The 19,179-nt window shown below is 40.7% G+C and overlaps 1 protein-coding gene across 2 annotated transcripts; it reads right to left on the bottom strand.

Moving 5' to 3' along the window:
- Nucleotides 1–1,684: 1,684 nt before the first annotated feature.
- LOC116045377 (heterogeneous nuclear ribonucleoprotein Q-like) lies at nt 1,685–18,990 on the bottom strand. Of its 2 annotated transcripts, none has more exons than XM_031293010.2 (10): nt 18,778–18,990; nt 17,640–17,805; nt 9,987–10,105; nt 8,779–9,000; nt 6,691–6,867; nt 6,077–6,212; nt 5,753–5,958; nt 4,460–4,609; nt 4,210–4,331; nt 1,685–2,901 (listed from the first exon to the last, which is right to left on the bottom strand). In XM_031293010.2, the coding sequence occupies exons 1-10, from the start codon at nt 18,778–18,780 to the stop codon at nt 2,289–2,291; spliced, it is 1,914 nt and encodes a 637-aa protein (XP_031148870.1). In that variant the 5' UTR covers nt 18,781–18,990; the 3' UTR covers nt 1,685–2,288. The 2 variants fall into 2 exon arrangements, with proteins under 2 accessions (XP_031148870.1, XP_031148871.1); XM_031293011.2 differs by having other exon boundaries at nt 4,231–4,331.
- Nucleotides 18,991–19,179: the final 189 nt, after the last annotated feature.

The following is a 19,179-nucleotide window of genomic DNA, read 5'->3' as shown; positions in this document are numbered from 1 at the left end:
TGAAATTGCAGAGTTTTAAACGGAGACTTAACGAGCGCCTGCGAGCGATTGGTACGTCGTGGAGCGAACGAGGAACTGAAGAGAGGGAGCGGCGTTAGAACAAAGCCGTTTCATCGCTGCTAGAAATGCAACTGGATCAAGAATCTCACCATCACGGTCATTCATATATATATATATATATATATATATATATATTTTTTTTTTTTTAAGACGCTACACATGATATCCAGCTGCAAAAAAACCTGGTTTGCTATGGAGATACAGCATCCTGTCTTATTGGTGTTAGCTGACAGGTTTCACATCGCTGCAGATTGGCGCAGTGCAAGTAGGTGCAGTAGTTAATCCTCTCATCGCAAATCTTTGGTCTGAACTGCACTAATCAGCTCAAAGAAAACAACAAAAATAGCATAGAATTTCACTAAACCACTCCAAAACTTAAACTAAAAAAAGTGCAAAGACTTTCCCAGGAGGATGTCCATCATGAACTCCTACTCAGCAAGTCTCAAATGGCATATTTTCAGGTGTCGGGCTGGGGGCTTGAACACGTTTTCTTTTTTTAAAAGCAAGCCCATGTTTGGCTCTTGTGATTATCTTTGAACATGGCAGGTTCGGGAGATGTTCTCCTTAAAAAAATGAAAATAAAATAAAGGCGGGAATGCCATTGGACCACTGAGTCAGTTGACCTTACCATTCCTTCCACTGGCAGCCTGCAGCGTGCAACGCCATACGCTGGTCAGTCTTCATAGCGACACATCAGGACCGGCCTCGACCCCTTTTTCCTGCTAGTCAGGTAACAAAAGGAAGCAATTAGAGAATGGCAAACAGGATCATGTTACATCTACACACACATCTACAGTTTTGAGTCCCTCGCGCTCTCACACACACACTCGGTCAGTATAACTGTAAGAGGGAGAACTGTGTAACAAGTAAAACATGAATTTGCGTACATTAGAAGACAACGCAGCACTCTCACAGACTGGCACGCACTCCGATTTAACATGCACATGTCAATGCCTTAAAAGAGGACGACAAACAGAATAAGCGGCCCGGATCGGATCATAAATTAAATGGTTTGAGGTGCAGCAGGTGAGTCGTGAACACGCTCAGACAGGCAGAGAGAGAAAGAGAGGGGGGGGGTAGGTAAAGAGCAGCCATTAAGTAAACTATAAAAGCAAACTGAACAAAAACACTACAAGCCAGTCATGCATGGCAGTATCTCTCACAATAGCAATCCTCTAGATAAACATGCAAGATTAGTATCCAGGCCTTCAACAGCTATAGGTAGATCCTTCTGGGACAAGGAAAAGCTTCACTTTTACGTTAATAAATCAAATTGTGCTTTTATTCCGACTAGTAACAAAGAGGACTTTATGTGACAGACTCGCAGGGGGGGCAGGGCTTACGACTGATGCTGCGCTGACAGTGAATTTAGGACACCAATTTGTGAAACATGTTTTTGGACATGAGAGGAACTCAATAGGATGAAGTATGTCACCACACATACAGAGCACTTGAGAGATGCCGACTATAGAAGTAGGTGATTTTGAATTTGATGGCATGCAAGGTGACACTGTAGCATGTGGCCAACATTGGCAAACCTTAAGTCCATTTTCTTCCACAAGGAGCCTTAAATTTGAAGGCAATTTGAAGAGAGAATTTGCCGAAACATGAATTTGCAACACAATTTGAAGTTTTTGTACACGTGTGCGTGTATTTTATTAAAGCAGACAAACAGCAAAGAATACAAGCCAAAATGTAAAGCCAAAAAATAGGACTACCGGTCCTTTTTTTTTTCTTTTTCTTTTTTTTCCATAACAAGACACGCATTACTTTGTGACAATACAAATTGTATTTTCATTTGTTTTAAATACATGTTTAGGAGACATATGCTTTGTTGCTGTTAGCTAATTAAAAACATGGAAACCAGAATCTCTAAAAACATACATAAAGCTATAAGCCAAATAGACAGCTCGAGCACATATTTGCATCTAAAATTTTTTCCAAACGTTGGTATGGGAAATCTTTAAAACGACCATCTTAAAAAAAGAAGAAAAAAAATAAAATAAAAAGAAAACCAGTTGCCAGAAACAGGTGGGAGTGTGACTACGGTTCGAGTCCAAGCGGATTATTAAAATATGTACAAAAAGATATCTTGCCAGATGTCACCCAATTTTGAGGAAAAATGCAGGCAACCGTACGGGATAGAGGGCCAATCAGATCAAGTCTCTAAATAAAATGACAAAAACAAAAACAATGAACACGTATTTTGTTATCAAAACCCTACTGGTTTACTTCCACTGTTGCCCAAAAGAATCCTGATAAAATTCCTGGTTGTCGGATTTGTAACCGGAATAGTTACCAGAATGATCACCACCCTGGAGCGGTTGCTGAGCAATGGGTTGAGAGCCCCAGTTCTGATTATTGGTCTGGCGACGCTTGGAATCTGGCTGGTTGTACCCATCAGCTTTGCGCTTTCCTCCTACATTTCCACCGCGGCCACCCCGAGCACCACGTACCCCTCCACGCCCTCTTGGCGGCACGCCTCCTCTTGCTCCCCGCACGCCGCGGCCCGGTCCGGGCCCGCCCCGCTGGGAGAAGTTGGCCCTGCCTCTGGGTGCCCCGACGCCTCCACGCCCTCTGGCCGGTGAGGATCCTCCCCGGGAGCCCCGGTTGCCGCCCCGCCCTCGGCTTGGCGCCTGGAAGTCGTCGTAGCCGTAGTAGGGGTCGTCGTAGCCGCCGCGGTAGTTGTGATAGTCATAGCCGTAGTAGTCGTAGTAGTCCTCGTAGCCGTAGTAGTCGGGGGGGTACGCGGCATAGCCACCGCGGTTACCGCCTCTGCCCCGGCCTCTGACAGGAGGCGGCATGTGGGAAGGAGGAGGGTAGTAGTAATAGTCATCATACCTTAAAGAGAGTGAAAGAAAACAAGGAATAAGAATAGAGACGACCAAATAATGAGCACAATATCAGAGGATGGGATCGGGATCATTGATCAGTTATAGGGTTGTATGGTTGCATATTGAGAAATGATAGATTGAAAAAATTGTTTTACATTTGGACGTTTAACTATTTTTTTATGGGTGCATGATATATCTACTCAATATCGTTATCGCGTTGTGCAATATTATATCAAATGTATCGCAATAAGTATACAATATTTAGTTTATTTTGTGGAGCGCTGCGTCCCGTCTGTTGGCTGTGGGGCTTAGCTGTGTTTGATTTAGAGTCCGATTGAAACGCTATAATGATCCATGTTTCATTGGCCAGTTACCGTGCCACCTGCACATTAGTGCACATCAGCACACGGAGCCACTAGGTGACAATCCCTATGGAGCGTACCACGTGTGTTCATATTTGGACAGAGTGACAGTGTGAGTGAAGATATAGATACGGAACGAATCAGAGAAGAGAAAGAAAAGTTGTGTCCTGTTCTATTTATTTATATATTTATGCTGTCCAACCAGTAGAACATGTCCTGTTCTTTCTTTATATATTTTATACTGTCCAACCAGTAGAACATGTCCTGTTCTGTAGACATGGTCCTTATTTATTTATTCATGTTGGACCAGTCCAATATGACCGTCAGTTCAAATAAATCTTGTGTTGTATTGATGAGTTTTCCCGTAACTTTTGTAATTTTACATAGGTTTAAAAATATCAAAATTAATATCGCAATATTCATAATTGATATCGCAATATCACATTTTGTCAATATGGTGCAACCCTAGTTATAGGGTTGTATGGTTGCATATTGAGAAACGATTGACTGAAAACACTTTTTACATTTAACTATTTTTTAGGGTGCATGATATATCAACTATCGTTATCGCGATATCACGTTGTGCAATAATATATCGAAGGTGTTGCGACAAGTTTACAATATTTTGTTTATTTTGTGGAGCGCTGCGTCCCGTCCATTGGCTGCGTGGCTTAGTTGTATTTGATTTAGAAACAGTTTTTACATTTGGACATTTAACTATTTTTGTAATCAAAAGATGTAAAGGGGTATGTAAGTTTCTAAAAAGGTTAGGAGCCAAAAAGCAATTAGCTTCCTCCTACTTGCTTTCGGACAGACAAGAGTTTTTATTTAAGAGTATTAATTTATTTTGCTTATTATTTTGTGTCTTGTATTTTTTTTTTTTTTTTGTTTATTCTTTTGTGTTGTTCGAAATTAACTATTTATATATAAATTTATTCTGATCCGTTTCTTACATTTGTGTTTTGGCTGCTTGCCTCTGTTGCTTGCGCTCCTTCCTTTTCTGATCCGGTGGCTTGGCAAAGACGATCTCAATCGGCTCTCCCTCCAGCTCCTTCCCATTCATTTCTTCCAACGCCTGAGAAAAAGCAGCAAGTCGGACATGTTAACATTCCTGCCAATTGTCTTTTGGTTCGACAATCATAACTTATTATTTACATTCAGGCTGAGAAACGTAAATGTATAACAACTTCAGAAAATCCATACCTTCACTGCACCGTCCCTCTCTTCAAAGTGAATGAAGGCGTAGTCTTTGAGCTTCTTAACTCGCTCCAGTTTTCCAAACTCACTGAAGGACGTCTCCAGGATCTCCTCTGTGACCCCATTGGCAAGATTTCTCACGAATAAAACCTTCACCTGCGAAGTGGACAGAAAGAAGGTCAAATCTAATGTTCGTCTCTCCTCCAACAAGTTAATTATATGTGCCATAATTAGATTTTTAGGACGAGTACTCCTTTATGCCAAAACAATTGTTCTTTTTAACAAAATGTTTCTAAATGCTCTTCAATGTTTTACGTAATGCACTTTGAATTGCCTTGTAGCTGAGTTGTGCTAAATAAATCCCCTTTCCAAGTGACGTTTCCAGAGAAGGCAAATACCATTCCTACTTTCAAGTTAACTTCGTTCGTTAACTATCATTTAGCACATGTCAAACTCAAGGACCGCGCTCCAAATCCGGCCCCTTGCAAATCAATTTAGGTTTACCATAAATACTTTTGAACATGTAATCAGAATGCAGTTAATTTTTTTTTTTAAAGATAATTTTTTTGGTTATTTTTAGGCCTTTATTTTCACAGGACAGATAGATAAGATTTTTTATTGATCCCAAAAAAAAAAAAGAAGGGAAATAACATTGTTGCAGCAGCAAAATTTCAGACACACAGCACAAGTAGAGTGTACAACATTAGTAAACAAGAGTAAACATTAAATAGGAAAAAATATACATGAAATAATAATAGAATAATACACTAGCAATATTTAAAAATATATACAAGGACAGCTGAAGACATGAAAGGGGAGAGAGAGGGGGAATGACACGCAGCAAAGGGCCGCAGGTCGGAGTCGAAGCCGCTGCGTCGAGGAGCAAACCCCTACATATGTGCGCCTGCTCTACCAGCTGAGCTAACCCGGCCACAGAATGCATTGTTTTTTGCTAAATTCTATGATGAATAAGGAACCTTTTGCTGACTTTTCTAGGGCTTTATGCGAGCCAAATTGTATGTGAAAAAGACTACATGAGACATGCAATAACAGTCAAATATATTTAACTTTTTCTGATTAAATAAAATCATGTCAATAAACTATACATGTCTTGACAGGGGCGGCTGTGGCTCAGGTGTAGAGCGGTCTCCTACCAATAGGAAGGTTGGTGGTTGCCCTGCAGTCCCTCAGCCTCGGCCACAGTGTACGAATGTGTGTGTGAATCGTTTATCTGACAATCCATTTACATTTCATGGCCCTGCAGGGGCCTGACACAGCGCCACACTCATTGAAGCTCACCTTTGCCATGACTTCTGGGTCGGGATCTTCGATCGGATCGGCCCACTCCACCGTCACCACGTTGCCCCAAACCTTCACCTTGCCGCTCATTAGCCGGCGGCGAGCCTGAGCGGCCGTTTTGTGGTCTTCGTACTCCAGGAAGCAGAAGCCTCGGTTCTTCTTTTTGTCGTCGGGTTGATGGTACAGTATGACATCACTGAGGCCCTCTGTAAGTAGACAGAAATAAGGAGAGATTTTTGGAATTTAAAAACTGCAGCAGCGGCGCGGCATTGCAGAACACAATTACATGAATGCATAAAAACACACCAGATTAGATGTTTTTACCTGTGACTTTACCAAACTCTTCAACAATCTGCTCCTTTGTTTTACTTTTGGGAATGGATCCAACGAATAGCCTGTTGTTGGCTACAGATATACACACCCCAATGTGCTTTCCAGGGCGGATCTCATGATTATTGCACTGTGAATGAAAACGAAAAGAAAAAAGAAAACATGTCAACCATATATCAAGGTTTTTCCTGACTCTGAATGAGCTTTTTGGAAGGCTTATTTCTGACAATTCGACAAACAAACATGTCTATTATGCTTGAGTAAATTAAACCTCAAATCAACAAAACTGCTTAAAAAAAAAAGAAGTAGTATTAATATTTAAATACTACGGTCAGCACAGATAACCGGGAGAGTCGGACACAGCCAGACTCTGGACGGTAAAACTGAGATTAGCATTTGTACTTAAGTTTATGCTCTGCTTGTTTAACAGTTGTCATTTTCAGGCTTCTAGATTATGGTTAGTGGAGTATGCAGGAACTTTTTATGCACACACACAAGTTGCTCGGCTGCAAAATAGAAACTAGTTTCCCAACTTGACTCCTGTTTCAACTTCTGTTTCCCAGAAGAGAAGACTGTTCTGCTGAAAGGTGCATTCCTGACAAACTCACCAGCTTCACAGCCTCCTGGGCGGCTTCTTTAGTGCAGAACGTGACGAAGGCGTAGCCCCTGTTCAGGCCACTGAGTGGGTCCATCATTAACCTCAGGTCCCAGATAGGTCCAGCCTTCTCAAAGAGGGGAACCAGCTCGTCTTCAAACAAGTCGCGGGGAATCTTCCCGACAAAAATCTAGGAGGGAAAAGAAACATGAAATATTCACACATCACATTTACAGACTCCCCTACCTCTCTTTATATGACGCAGAAAGAAATTAAGCTTTTAATGAGAATAGCATTCATAAGAATGTGATCATAGTGAATTTGTTTCCTTTAAATTAAAATAATAACTGTAGGCATTGCAATTTCTTCGTTTTTAACACATCTGCGGGTATAAAATCTAGTGGCTTCTTATACATTTTAGCCACTTAAAAAGGTGCTATAAGCGATGTGACGCGTTTTTTAGGCTACAACATTTTTTGTCACGTACGACAGCTGCCTGTCCCCTGAACACACTGTAAAAAAACACGGTCTCTGTAGACAGCCCAGGCTCCACAAACGCCAACCAAAATAAACAGCACCAACCTGCACCACCAAACATAACAAACAGTGTTCCAGCCAATAACCGACAAGAAGGATTTGGGGTTGGGGGTGGGGAGGGTTAGTGCACGGAAGCGAGGGGAGGGGATGAGGAGGAGGGAGGTGTGAGCTAGCCCTCATTGTGTTTGACAATACTTCGAATGTCAACAAGAAGTAACGTCACCCAACATCACTTAGAGCACCTTTAAAAGCTGACAAGCAAGCAAGCGAAAGTTCATAGTTGACTTTAGATCAATGCAAAGTCCAACTAACCTTTCATTCAAACAGTCTGTATAGACTAGATTAGGGCTGAACGATTAATTGCATCTGCGATAATATCGCGATATGTTAAAACACGATTTCCTAATCGCAAAGGCTGCGATTTGGTCACGTGACTCGCGAGAGCAAATCAGTCTGCACTCTGCAGAGAAAGCATCAACTAGCACGCTAACGCTACGCCGTACCTGGAGCTGATTTCTGTCATTCAAACAACTCGGAGTTGTAGTTTAAAACTTTTACAGCCATTTTAATAAAATTAAGGGTTTTATTCGGGCTTGAGTCCATACGTGCAGTTAATGGATACAGGAACACAGAACTGAAGGCTCGGTTAGCAACGATTAGCTCTGATTAGCGGTTAGCTCCGTTATAAAGATATGAGTGGAGGAGCTGCCACTGAGAGGGGTAACAATCAGACTGATAAATGACGTTCGGGGAGCTTTCACAGCAGCGCGGCCGCGGTGTTTCAACAGTTTTATTAGTACAGTTAATCCCACGGCAAGAACACCAGCAACATGCTAACGTAACGATAGCCTCTCTGAACAAGAACACCAGCAACATGCTAACGTAACGATAGCCTCTCTGAACAAGAACACCAGCAACATGCTAACGTAACGATAGCCTCTCTGAACAAGAACACCAGCAACATGCTAACGTAACGATAGCCTCTCTGAACAAGTGCACACGGCAGCACGCAACTTCACGAGGGGGAGGGGCTGGAGGCAGCTCCTCTCTGTGCACTGTAAAAAAATACACTGGTGTGTGTGTGTGTGTGTGTGTATAGATATATACTATATTTTTACTTATTTAACTGTCTAGTGTGTAATTGTTTGTTGTTCATACTATAAAATGATTTATTGTTTGTCTTTGTTGAATAATACAGAAGACAAAGAGCGTAAAAAAATAATCGAATATCGAATCGCAATTATATTATTTTCAAAAATCTAGACTAGATGCAATATTAAGTTGTTGTTGTGAAACAATCACCTTTGTACTAACTTATGCAGTTCCCAAGTCCACAGTAAAACATTGTTTACAAGGTCTATCAAAAGGAACTTCATCATTTGAAGTCATATGCGGTTAACATCCCAGATGTCCGCACTGCTTAACGTCTTAAAGTGTAACATTCTGATACTATTGTGTATCTTGGTTGAGCAATAAGACCAGATGAAAACGATCTGCTTCCAGTCAAAGAACAGGTTCAGTTTTGAACCCTGGCTGCCAGTTTGATTTACGTAACAACGTGTACCTCTGTTCCAACGTTGGGTTGGGCGCCCGTGTAAACAGACTCCGGTGGGGGGCCGCCATACTTTCGTTGGCCTGTTGTTACATCGAGTGTGTAGTTGGTTCTGTCCAGGAGTTCCTTGATTTTGGCCTCATCTGGTCCTTTAGTGGAGTCTGAAACTTTCGTCCCTTGTTTCTCCCTCTGCCTGTAAGTCTTCATCACCCCACAGAGAAAGGCACTTTTGTTCTGGAAGAGAAAAGAACTAAAGTTAGAAATGTGGATATTTATTTACCTACCTACTTTCATGGCGGTGGGGAAAACGGCACAAAATAAATTACCTTTTTAAGGGTATAGCACACTATAATAGGGCTGCCACCTCTTAGTCGACTAAGACCAAAACGACCGATTAGTTGACTAAGATTTCTTTAGTTGATGAGTCATTTTTTATGCTTATTCATGCTTAATTACTCATTTCCAAGAACCTTATGAGCACATTTCTGGTAAACACAAGATTTAAAGTGGTGCTTTTGCAGGATTAATTGTGGAGAAACTCAGTTTTACAGATGGTTCATTAACTACATTTATATTGTGCTTTTCTAGTCTTAACCACCTCTCAAAGAGCACAGCTCTGTCGATTACATCAACTAATCGACAAAAACGTATAAGTGTTAGTCGACTAAGAATTTCTTTAGTGGAGGACAGCCCTACACAACAGGGTTCAAAATAAGGGTTGCCCGATGGCCCGGGGCCAGTGTTAATATAGCACAGTCGCCCGTTTGGGCGTCATTCTATTATAAATCATTTTATTTAAATGTGCCGTTGGCCAATCAAGAATTGCGTTTGATGCCTTTGACATTTTTTTTTTTTATTATTATTTTTTTTTACACTTTTGGTACTTTCAACGTTTGACTTTTATTTCAGCTTTTTCTAATTTTTTTTTTTTTTTTTTTTTTTTTTTTAGCATTTTTTGATATTTTGACACTTTCTCCAAACTTTTTTCCCCTCAAGAAAAAAAATTAAATTTGTATTGGGGGGGGGGGGGGGCAGAAAAAACTGACTTCAGACCAGTATACATTTTTTTTTGCTAGCCCAAACAGACAAGTGACAAAAAAAAAAAAAAAAAAATACCTTAACATTGAACCCTGCACAACATAGATGGTTCTAAAAACAAAACAAAAAAAACAACAACATTTTAACAAAGACCTGTTTGTCTTTCAGATGATTAAACTTACTTGCACATGTGACAGATCACTCTCTTTGAACTGGAGCAGCACTTGCAGGGCTCCGTCCTCGTTGAATTCTTTCAAAGCTTCAAGAGCCCTTTCGTCTAGGTCACTGTGTGCTACCAGGCCTGATGAGCACAACAACAACAACAAAAACATTGTAAATACGGTGTAAAAAGGGAGATAAAGACACAATCATCTGGACAGGTTAGCACTGAGAAACAAAAGGACACGTGAGTCATGAAGCAGTTGCACAATAGAGGCTTAATAACAACACTGATCTGCACCAGAAGGACCTAAAGAAAATAAAATCTGAAAGCACAATGCCCCGATTGCGTCCAAGGTTCATTATTACGCATGCTAACGTGTTGCAATACAATCAATATCCTCAAGACTCAAGTCGAGGGAGAGTTAAACTGAGACAATTCACAGAGGCAGTGTTTTCCCTGGGTTAGTGGGAGGCTTATGACATATCTGGCGGATCAAATGTTCTTGAGGGAGGACCCCCTAGTCCTAGCCTGGTGAGACCGTCCTGATCTCACGAGCTCCAGTTTTCCACTCGCAGATCAGTCCGGCATCTTCAGACAGAGAAGATTTGGAGCCGTTCACCAAACGACCGACCAATCAGCGTTGGTTTGGAGCCGGTTTAGGTGTGACGCAACGAGAAGCGACTGGCGGCTTCCACGGATGAGATGAGCGTAGCTACCGCGCAAGTTTTATCCAAATTAGAAAGTATTCCTTCATTGAAAGAAGAGCAAAAAAAAAAAACAGCACTGGAGGCTTTTCTCGGAGGAAAAGATGCGTTTGCTCTTCTCCCGACTGGTTTCGGCAAGAGTTTGATATATCGTTGATCTGATTGGTTGATTTGGCACGTCTATCACCAACATAGGTGGTGACAGACGGATGGTTTATCCAATCAGCTAACCAGTATTTTCACCCCTTCCCAAAAGTTCTCCAACGGAAAGTTCCCAGATGGATATGCCGAGCAAATGGGAAGCAATCCATCTGGAGTCAGGTTACCCTAGTCCTCCCTCAAGAACATTTGATATTTTTCAAAATAAAAAATGCATTTAGACATTGTTCTGGACTAGAACTGGGCAATAGATCGATATTATATCGATATCCTGATATGAGACTAGATATCTTAGATTTTGGATATCATAATATGACATAAGTGGTGTCTTTCCCTGGTTTTAAAGGCTGCGTTAGAGTAAAGTTACGTCATTTTCTGAACTTACCAGACTGTTGTAACTGTTCTATTATTTCCCTTTACCCACTTAGACATTATATCCACATTACTGATGATTAGTGATCAAAAATCTCATTGTGTAAATATTTTGTGAAAGCACCAATAGTCAACACTACAACATCGCTGCGGTATTGATAACGAGGTATTTGGTCAAATATATCGTGATATTTCGCCCGGCCCTATTCTGGACCATTATTATCACCATATCTGTGTCTAAAACGTTGGAAAAGCTACAGCAGATCATAAATAATTAACACTCAAAAAGCATAAAAGACAAATCCGACTACAATGATTAGATCTGAGTAGGGCTGCACAATATATCGGCTTTTTTTTTTTTTTTTAAATCGTCACTGCAATATCAACTGGCGCAAAACATATACCGCGAAATAGGGCTGAACGATTTTTGAAAATAATCTAATTGCGATTTTTCCCCCCAAATATTGCGATTACGATTCGATATTCGATTATTTTTTTTAAGCTCTTTGTCTTCTGTATTATTCAACAAAAGAATAATATAATAATGTATAGTATGAACACACAATTACACACTAGACAGTTAAATAAGTAAAAATATAGTATATATCTATACACACACACACGTGTAATTTTTTACAGTGCACAGAGAGGAGCTGCCTCCAGCCCCTCCCCCTCGTGAAGTTGCGTGCTGCCGTGTGCACTTGCTCAGAGAGGCTATCGTTGCGTTAGCTAGTTGCTGGTGTTCTTGTTCAGAGAGGCTATCGTTACGTTAGCATGTTGCTGGTGTTCTTGCCGTGGGATTAACTGTACTAATAAAACTGTTGAAACACCGCGGCCACGCTGCTGTGAAAGCTCCCCGAACGTCATTTATCAGTCTGGTTGTTACCCCTCTCAGTGGCAGCTCCTCCACTCCATATCTTTATAACGGAGCTAACCGCTAACCGGAGCTAACCGCTAATCAGAGCTAATCGTTGCCAACCGAGCCTTCAGTTCTGCGTGTCTGTATCCATTAACTGCACGTATGGACTCAAGCCCGAATAAAACCCTTCATTTTATTAAAATGGCTGTAAAAGTTTTAAACTACAACTCAGAGTTGTTTGAATGACAGAAATCAGCTCAAGGTACGACGTAGCGTTAGCGTGCTAGTTGATGCTTTCTCTACGGAGTGCAGACTGATTTGCTCTCGCGAGTCATGTGACCAAATCGCAGCCTTTGCGATTAGGAAATCGTGTTTTAACATATCGCGATATTATCAAAAATGCAATTAATCGTTCAACCCTACCGCGAAAGGTGGCAACATATCGCGATAGACACACGATCTGTTTGTGTTAGTTGAAAGAATATCAGTAGAAAATTGCACTTTAAAGTGTAACTGTCACTTTTTAGTAGTGCCTGTCAATGTCAATTCAATGTTCAATAAAAGAATGTTAGACATGATTTTGTTTTAAATTCAACAAGCAATTTGTTGTATTTTAAAAGAATACTGAAAGCAACAGAACTGAGTACACTCCAATATCTGTTAAAGTAATAACGTTATCGCATATTTTCCCTCATACTGTGCAGCCCTCGATTCTCGATTAGTTGTTTGATCTCTAAAATGTCAAAACATGGTGAAAAATGTTGATCAGTGTTTCCCAAAGCCTAAGAGGACGTCCTCACATGTCTTGTTTTGTCCAAATCTCAAAAATATTCAGTTTACTATCACAAAGCGTTGAACCATGGATGGTTCAACGCAGCGCTCTTTGCAATTAAAATGTTTTTAAAAAATGACAAAGAATGTTGACTAAAATGACAAAATCTGCAAAAAAACATTGAAAAAAAGTGACTAAAGGCATTGAAAGTAGTGATAGATTATTCGCGTTTTTACGTGTATCGGCTGATACGCGGCTGCTGCGTTCGCCGGTAGTTTTTTCCCGGCATTATTTACAGACAGGCGTCCACAGGCAGCTCTGTGTTGCTGCAGACGTTGCAGTTCACATGCAGACCATACACTGCCCCTCCCCCGCTAGCACCATGGCAGTCTTAAATTACAAATCAAGCACTTTATTTCAATGGCTACTTTCCAGGTTTATCGTTTTCTTAAATTATTTAAATGTGATGACCTGATTATATCTGTCTTATAATATGTCAGCAAGCAATGCATCATCAAGGCTGTGTTGTAGATGTTGATGAAAGCCTTTCACCCTTGCACAGTTAACCACATGAAGTGCACCCATCCATATGATGCACATTGCTCACATAATTTGGATTCAGAAGAGACACTGATCTGTGTTTTTGTTTATTATTTTTAAAGAAATGGCAGAGCAGATTCCAAAAACAAATCCAGCGTGGCAGGGTTTACATTTTTATGATGTAAACTGAGGGAGCAAAAGCAGCATCGGCTCCAAATATCGGCTCAAGAAAATCAGCAGCCCGTATCGGTCATCGGCTAAGGCTGATGGGGAAATTTTTTTTTAAAATGCAGTATCGCCATCTGCACTAAAAAAAAAATCCATATTGGTCGATCCCTTGCTGAAAGCCTAGAAAACAGTAGAATAAAGCTGTGAAAGAAAGCGTCAAACAACAAGGCACTAACAAGGTTTTAAAACCTGCCAAAAACGTTTAAAAAAAAAGCATCAAAAATGTGTAGAAAAAATGTGAAAAAGGTGTTGATTTTTAATTTCCTCGATTCACTTCTAAAGACGGCAGTGTTTTCCCTCTCTGTGGAAGACGTGTGTGTGTGTGTGTGTGTTTGGCGAAGGGGGGTTTAGGCGTTCTTCCTGAAGAAAATATTACATTTTTCACCCAAAAAAAAAAAAGCAATTTCCCCCGTACAATTTGTGTCTTTTCAGAATCACTTACGTCTTAAAAGAGCACACATTTAGATTCTTATGTCAAATTAAAGAAGCACTATTCTTCTCTCCATGTTTTAACAAAATCCTTTTCAGTCACATCATTTACACTGTTACGTCTTTTTTGTTGTTGCACCGTTTCTGTTACTCGCCTGTTTATCACGGCTGCACGGTATGAGGAAGATATGCGATAACTTTGTCGAATAGCGCGATAACGATATAACTCGCGATAAATAAACGAGATATTAAAGGGTTCTCAGTTCTGCTGCTTTCAATATTCTGCTAAAATACAACAAACTGCTTGTTGGATTAAAAAAATATTGAAAGGAAATCATTACCATGTTGGTGGTATGGTATTAAGGAGTCTGGAGATCCTTTTTTCTTGTTGAAGGGGAAATCTATTGTTGGGACACGTTTGTTTCTACTGAATTTTATTAATGTTGATAGTGTTTGGATGCTTTCAACGGTTTGTTTGAATTCTGTATTAGTAAAACACAAAAAAAGAATTATAAAAAATGATAAATCTTTACCCGGACAAGTGACTTTTGTGCATGGACAAGTGAAATGTAAATTTACTTGTCCAAAGGACAAGTGCCTCAAAAAGTTAATATCAAGCCCTGAACATTGTTTTATAGATCACACTGAACATAGAATTGAATATAAAAAAAGGCAGCACTAAAGAAAGAACAACAGTTACATTTTAAAGTGGCATTTTCTTCCAACTAAAAAAATCTATCGCCATGACGATAAAACAAATATACTGTCCAGGTTGGTCCCGGGTGCTGCACCTTAACTCTTATAACGGTCTGGAAAACCCTGAGAGATGCAGTTAAGTGTTAAAAATACAAAACCATGTAAAAACACTTCAAAAACAGCTTTTCTATCAACCACGAATGTTTAAATAGCCGGTCACGTTAACCGTGCTGAAGAATATCCCCGTGGCTCCTGATTAAAGACGACAATTCACCTGCTGCCGGTGGACAGCTGCTCCATTGTTAGTGCCGATGTCACAGTAGCACCAGATGGCTTCAGTGTCTTGATGGAAGCACCCATTCTTTTACCTAGACAATCCAGTTTCTATAATATATCTTAACAGCATGGCAGTACTTAACGGCGCTGACACACCGAGCCGATAATCGGCCGTTGGACAGTCTGGCGAGGTCGGTGACTCAAGTCTGTTCCATACGATGTAAACCAAAGTTTACATCGTATGTTTCTCTGGAATCAGCCAGCGTGAAGGACGTCTATATTCTGATTGGTTGCCGCTGAACTACATAGAACTACATGAACATGAACTACATGAACATAGCTCATTACCATAAAGTTGACCTACTTTCAACTTTCTGATTGACGCTATGGTCGCTCAAAACACAGAAAACGTGACGCCGACAGATTTTCCGCTCCTTGCAGCTGAGAGAAGCAGCTTCCATTGAAAATGAATGACTTCCTGTATCTTTAGAAGATCAAGTCGGCGGTGGTGTGGACGTAGAGTTAGGGCGCTGACACACCGAGCCGATAATCGGCCGTTGGACAGTCTGGCGAGGTCGGTGACTCGAGTCTGTTCGGTGTGTTCGTGCCGTCGTCCGTTGGAGGAGCCGTCGGCCTTCATTTTGGCCGACCTGACATGTTCAGTCAGAGACAGGACAGTCGGGACTCACCCGGAAATGGGGAGCAGATGAGCCTCTCAAAATCTGACAAAAATCTTTTAAACTGACCTTTGTTGATCTGAAACGAAGACAGGTTCAGCAACTGCACGGCCTATTTCTCTCTTCAAATGTTTTCAGAAACACGTTTCGGTGAACTATTTTAGTCCAATATGAGATCGTATTCTGAACGAGCCGCCATGACAGTCTGGCTTTGAATTTCCGGAGAAACCAGACCCACGTGATGCGTTCGTCCAATCAGCTGCCGGTTTTCATTTTCTGGGAAACAACAGAGCAGCGCCGCCTGCTGCTATGGAGACGTATTACGTCTCGCGCACGGCCAGAGCGTACGCTCAAGTCGGAGTCGCCTCAGTGTGTTTTGAGGCATTTTCTTGGACCTCGGGGACCCGACTGATCAGTCCGACTGGCTTTACTGCCGACGGTCGGCGTGTAACAGCCATAAGACGGGTAGCAACGTATTGATTTGCAGCAAAGAAAAGGGTCTTCTGTGACACACAAAAATAGTAAATATTTTATGGACTTCCGCAACAACTGGCCGTTTCGTGATTTCATCTACAGAGAGGTTTAACCCTTGTGTCGTCTTCCCGTCGACCACGCGGCTTTTCGTCATTCTGGGTCAAAATCAAAACCTTTTTTGTGTGGCTTTTTCCGACGTCTGTCAATTTTTTTTTGTTAAACGTTTTTATAAATCAAGTTTTTGAAGGGTTTTACTTTTTTCTAAGTTCGTCACTTTGACGTCTGTCGATTTATTTTAGAAGTTTGTTGTTTTTTTCCCACGTTTTTGAAGCATTTGTCACTTTTTCAACCTATCAATTTTTTTTCAAATGCTATAAAATACCCAAATTAATTGAAAGTATTGAACTGATCATTTATTTTACACTAAAGAGCACTGTATGGAACCATCCACGTTCATTTTTTTTGGGACAATTTGTTGAAAGAAACCCAAATTTCTGATAGAGACTTTTTGAAAATGGGTCAAATTTGACCCGAGGACAACAGGAGGGCTAAATGTGAGGTAACTTAATATTAGACAGGAAGCACGCCAAACCAGAAGTAAGAATCCTCCTTTGTTTGCAAACATCTTTGATATCCTGCTGCTCAAATGATTAGTTTAACTACACCCTCATTCAGCCAGGCACTGATGACGAGTGAATGTCGATTAATTTCCCAAGTCACCGTTGTTTTAAGCAATCAATATCAAAAAGGACAACTCCGGTGATATTCTATAGCAAGGATGTAAATCTTAAACATGTTACAAGTATGACTAATGATCAAGACAAGAGGAAATGGTGCATTTGTTGTGGCCTATTTTTAGCAGTTTGGGGCTCCGGTGAGTATATTTGTGGGGCATTTGTTGTGGCCTATTTTTAGCAGTATTAATACACTTTTGGGGCTCTGGTGAGTATATTTGTGGGGCTATATCAAACAACCCACAGTGTGTGTGTGTGTGTCCATTGGTGTGTTTAAGTAGCTTTTGTAAAACAATATAGCTTAGAGAGGAATACGATACATCCCGCTTTAGATACATAGGTTAATATTATATCTATATTATTCTTACTACTAGTATAATGTCACTGCTACTACATTGCACATATTGTTCATACATTGTTCATATTACATAGCCATATTTATTCTGCTCTTATAACAATGCAGAGTTGTCTTTGTACTTGTACTCTTCACAATGACAATAAAAGCTGAATCTAATCCACAGAGATACAAACTTAAAAGTTGAATCAAATCATCGTTGGTTCTGGTCTTTTCATGGGATTTGTTGGCATACGAAAATACAGAAAAAAAACCAGCCTCATCCTTTAAAGGGGAACAAAAGGTAGACTTCCACGGCTACTCTGCAGCTCAACATTGTGGTGACGCCTTACATTTGTATGAACACAAGAGACAAATGGCAGAACTGCCGCCCCATATAGATTCAACGTCTGCTTACCTGCTACGTAGAGTTCATCCAGCTTCTCAGCAACATTTTGAGGTAAACCAGCCTCCAGTAAAGCTGGGAAGTGTTCTGAGCGGGTCACCTCTGCCTCTGTGGTAGTGTCCATTGGTTCCTCCGTACCATTCCCGTTTACATGATCTGTGGCCATGTCTCCAGACATCTGTGCGATGAGATTATAGCAGAGTTACCCAACAACAGTAGTAGTTACAAGAGCAACAACAATAACAAGTTAGCTGGACAGGTTTGGCGCCATCGTTCAAGTCTGGACACCGTTCACAAACTTAACAGTTAACGTTACCTGAGTGGAGTGTTTATTCATTGTTATATGCACAACAATTACACAAGCCGACGTTTAACATTCGCAGTGAACAGTTAGTGTTTGTTTACATTTGTTTTCTGTATTTGTTAATTTCATATTCATGTTTAATGATATTAGGCTCCATTCAATGACGCTCATTAAAAATGTACAAAAAGAAAATGAATAAAGACGGTAAGCTAAGGCCTTAAATAATGCAGAAATGTAAATACATGTATGGGGATACATCATAACCTCTATATAGTAACTGTAATGTAAACAGGGATGTAACGTTAATGTGAGTAAACGTGTGGTCTGTAACGTTACACGCGCACAGTCCGAAACCTAAAACACGTTAACTTTAAGGTCCGACGATCACTGAGTAGGGCAAATGCAGTTCGCATTACCCTGACAGCTAAACAAAATAATAAACATAGGGTTCATAATCTTCGGCTAACGTTAAATGCAGCTCGTTTTTCCAAACCTCCACCACGCCTCTGTTAGCTAACGTCGGCTAGCGGCTCGTGCAGAGCACAGGCCGCGGTCTCCGCCGTACGCGTGTAGATAGACGCAAAACTGAATGATGGCGTAGTTAAAAAAATAAACGTCAGACCTTAATCCATACTGACATTTTTTTACAGTTTTGAATTTTGGTGCTCATTCTCCATGTATACCACATATTTTATAACCTTTTAGTCAAAGCGGGCCCATTTTTCAAAATGCCGGCTAGCCGTGTAAACTAGCTGCTATGTAGCTAGCTAGCTCACACTGGCTGCTAACTCAACAACAAAACACAGCGTGTTTCCGTAGTATACCGACAGCTCGGTGTGTACATACCATGCGAATCTAAACTTGGGTGCACGGTGCTTATCCGCCGTGTTGAAGGTGCTCCAAATAAAGGAAAATATTCACGCCCGGTGCTTTTCAGGTTGATTTCTTTACTCCCGGTGAAACAAAATGGCGACGACGTAACGTCGCGATCTCTGATTCTGGCCTGCATGTACGGGGTTTCTCAAACCGCTTCCCACGGGCTGCTCACTTTCATTTACATCCGGTTATCTTTTACCAAAGTAAAAGTAACCCCAATTTTACTGCTTTTTAATGTGAATTCAAGAAATATATTAAGTTTTTTCAAACTTATAGACACTAAAAAAAAAGTCATACTGTATGGTGAACTTTTAGAAGATAAATGTATTTTGTTTTGTCTTATATTGTAATTTTATATTTTTTATTCATAAG

The sequence above is a fragment of the Sander lucioperca genome, chromosome 19 (genome assembly GCF_008315115.2).
Source record: "Sander lucioperca isolate FBNREF2018 chromosome 19, SLUC_FBN_1.2, whole genome shotgun sequence".
In the NCBI taxonomy this organism is placed as follows: Eukaryota; Metazoa; Chordata; class Actinopteri; order Perciformes; family Percidae; genus Sander; species Sander lucioperca.
The sequence above is the reverse complement of the archived record's forward strand: the minus strand, read 5'-3'. Positions and strand labels throughout refer to the sequence as shown.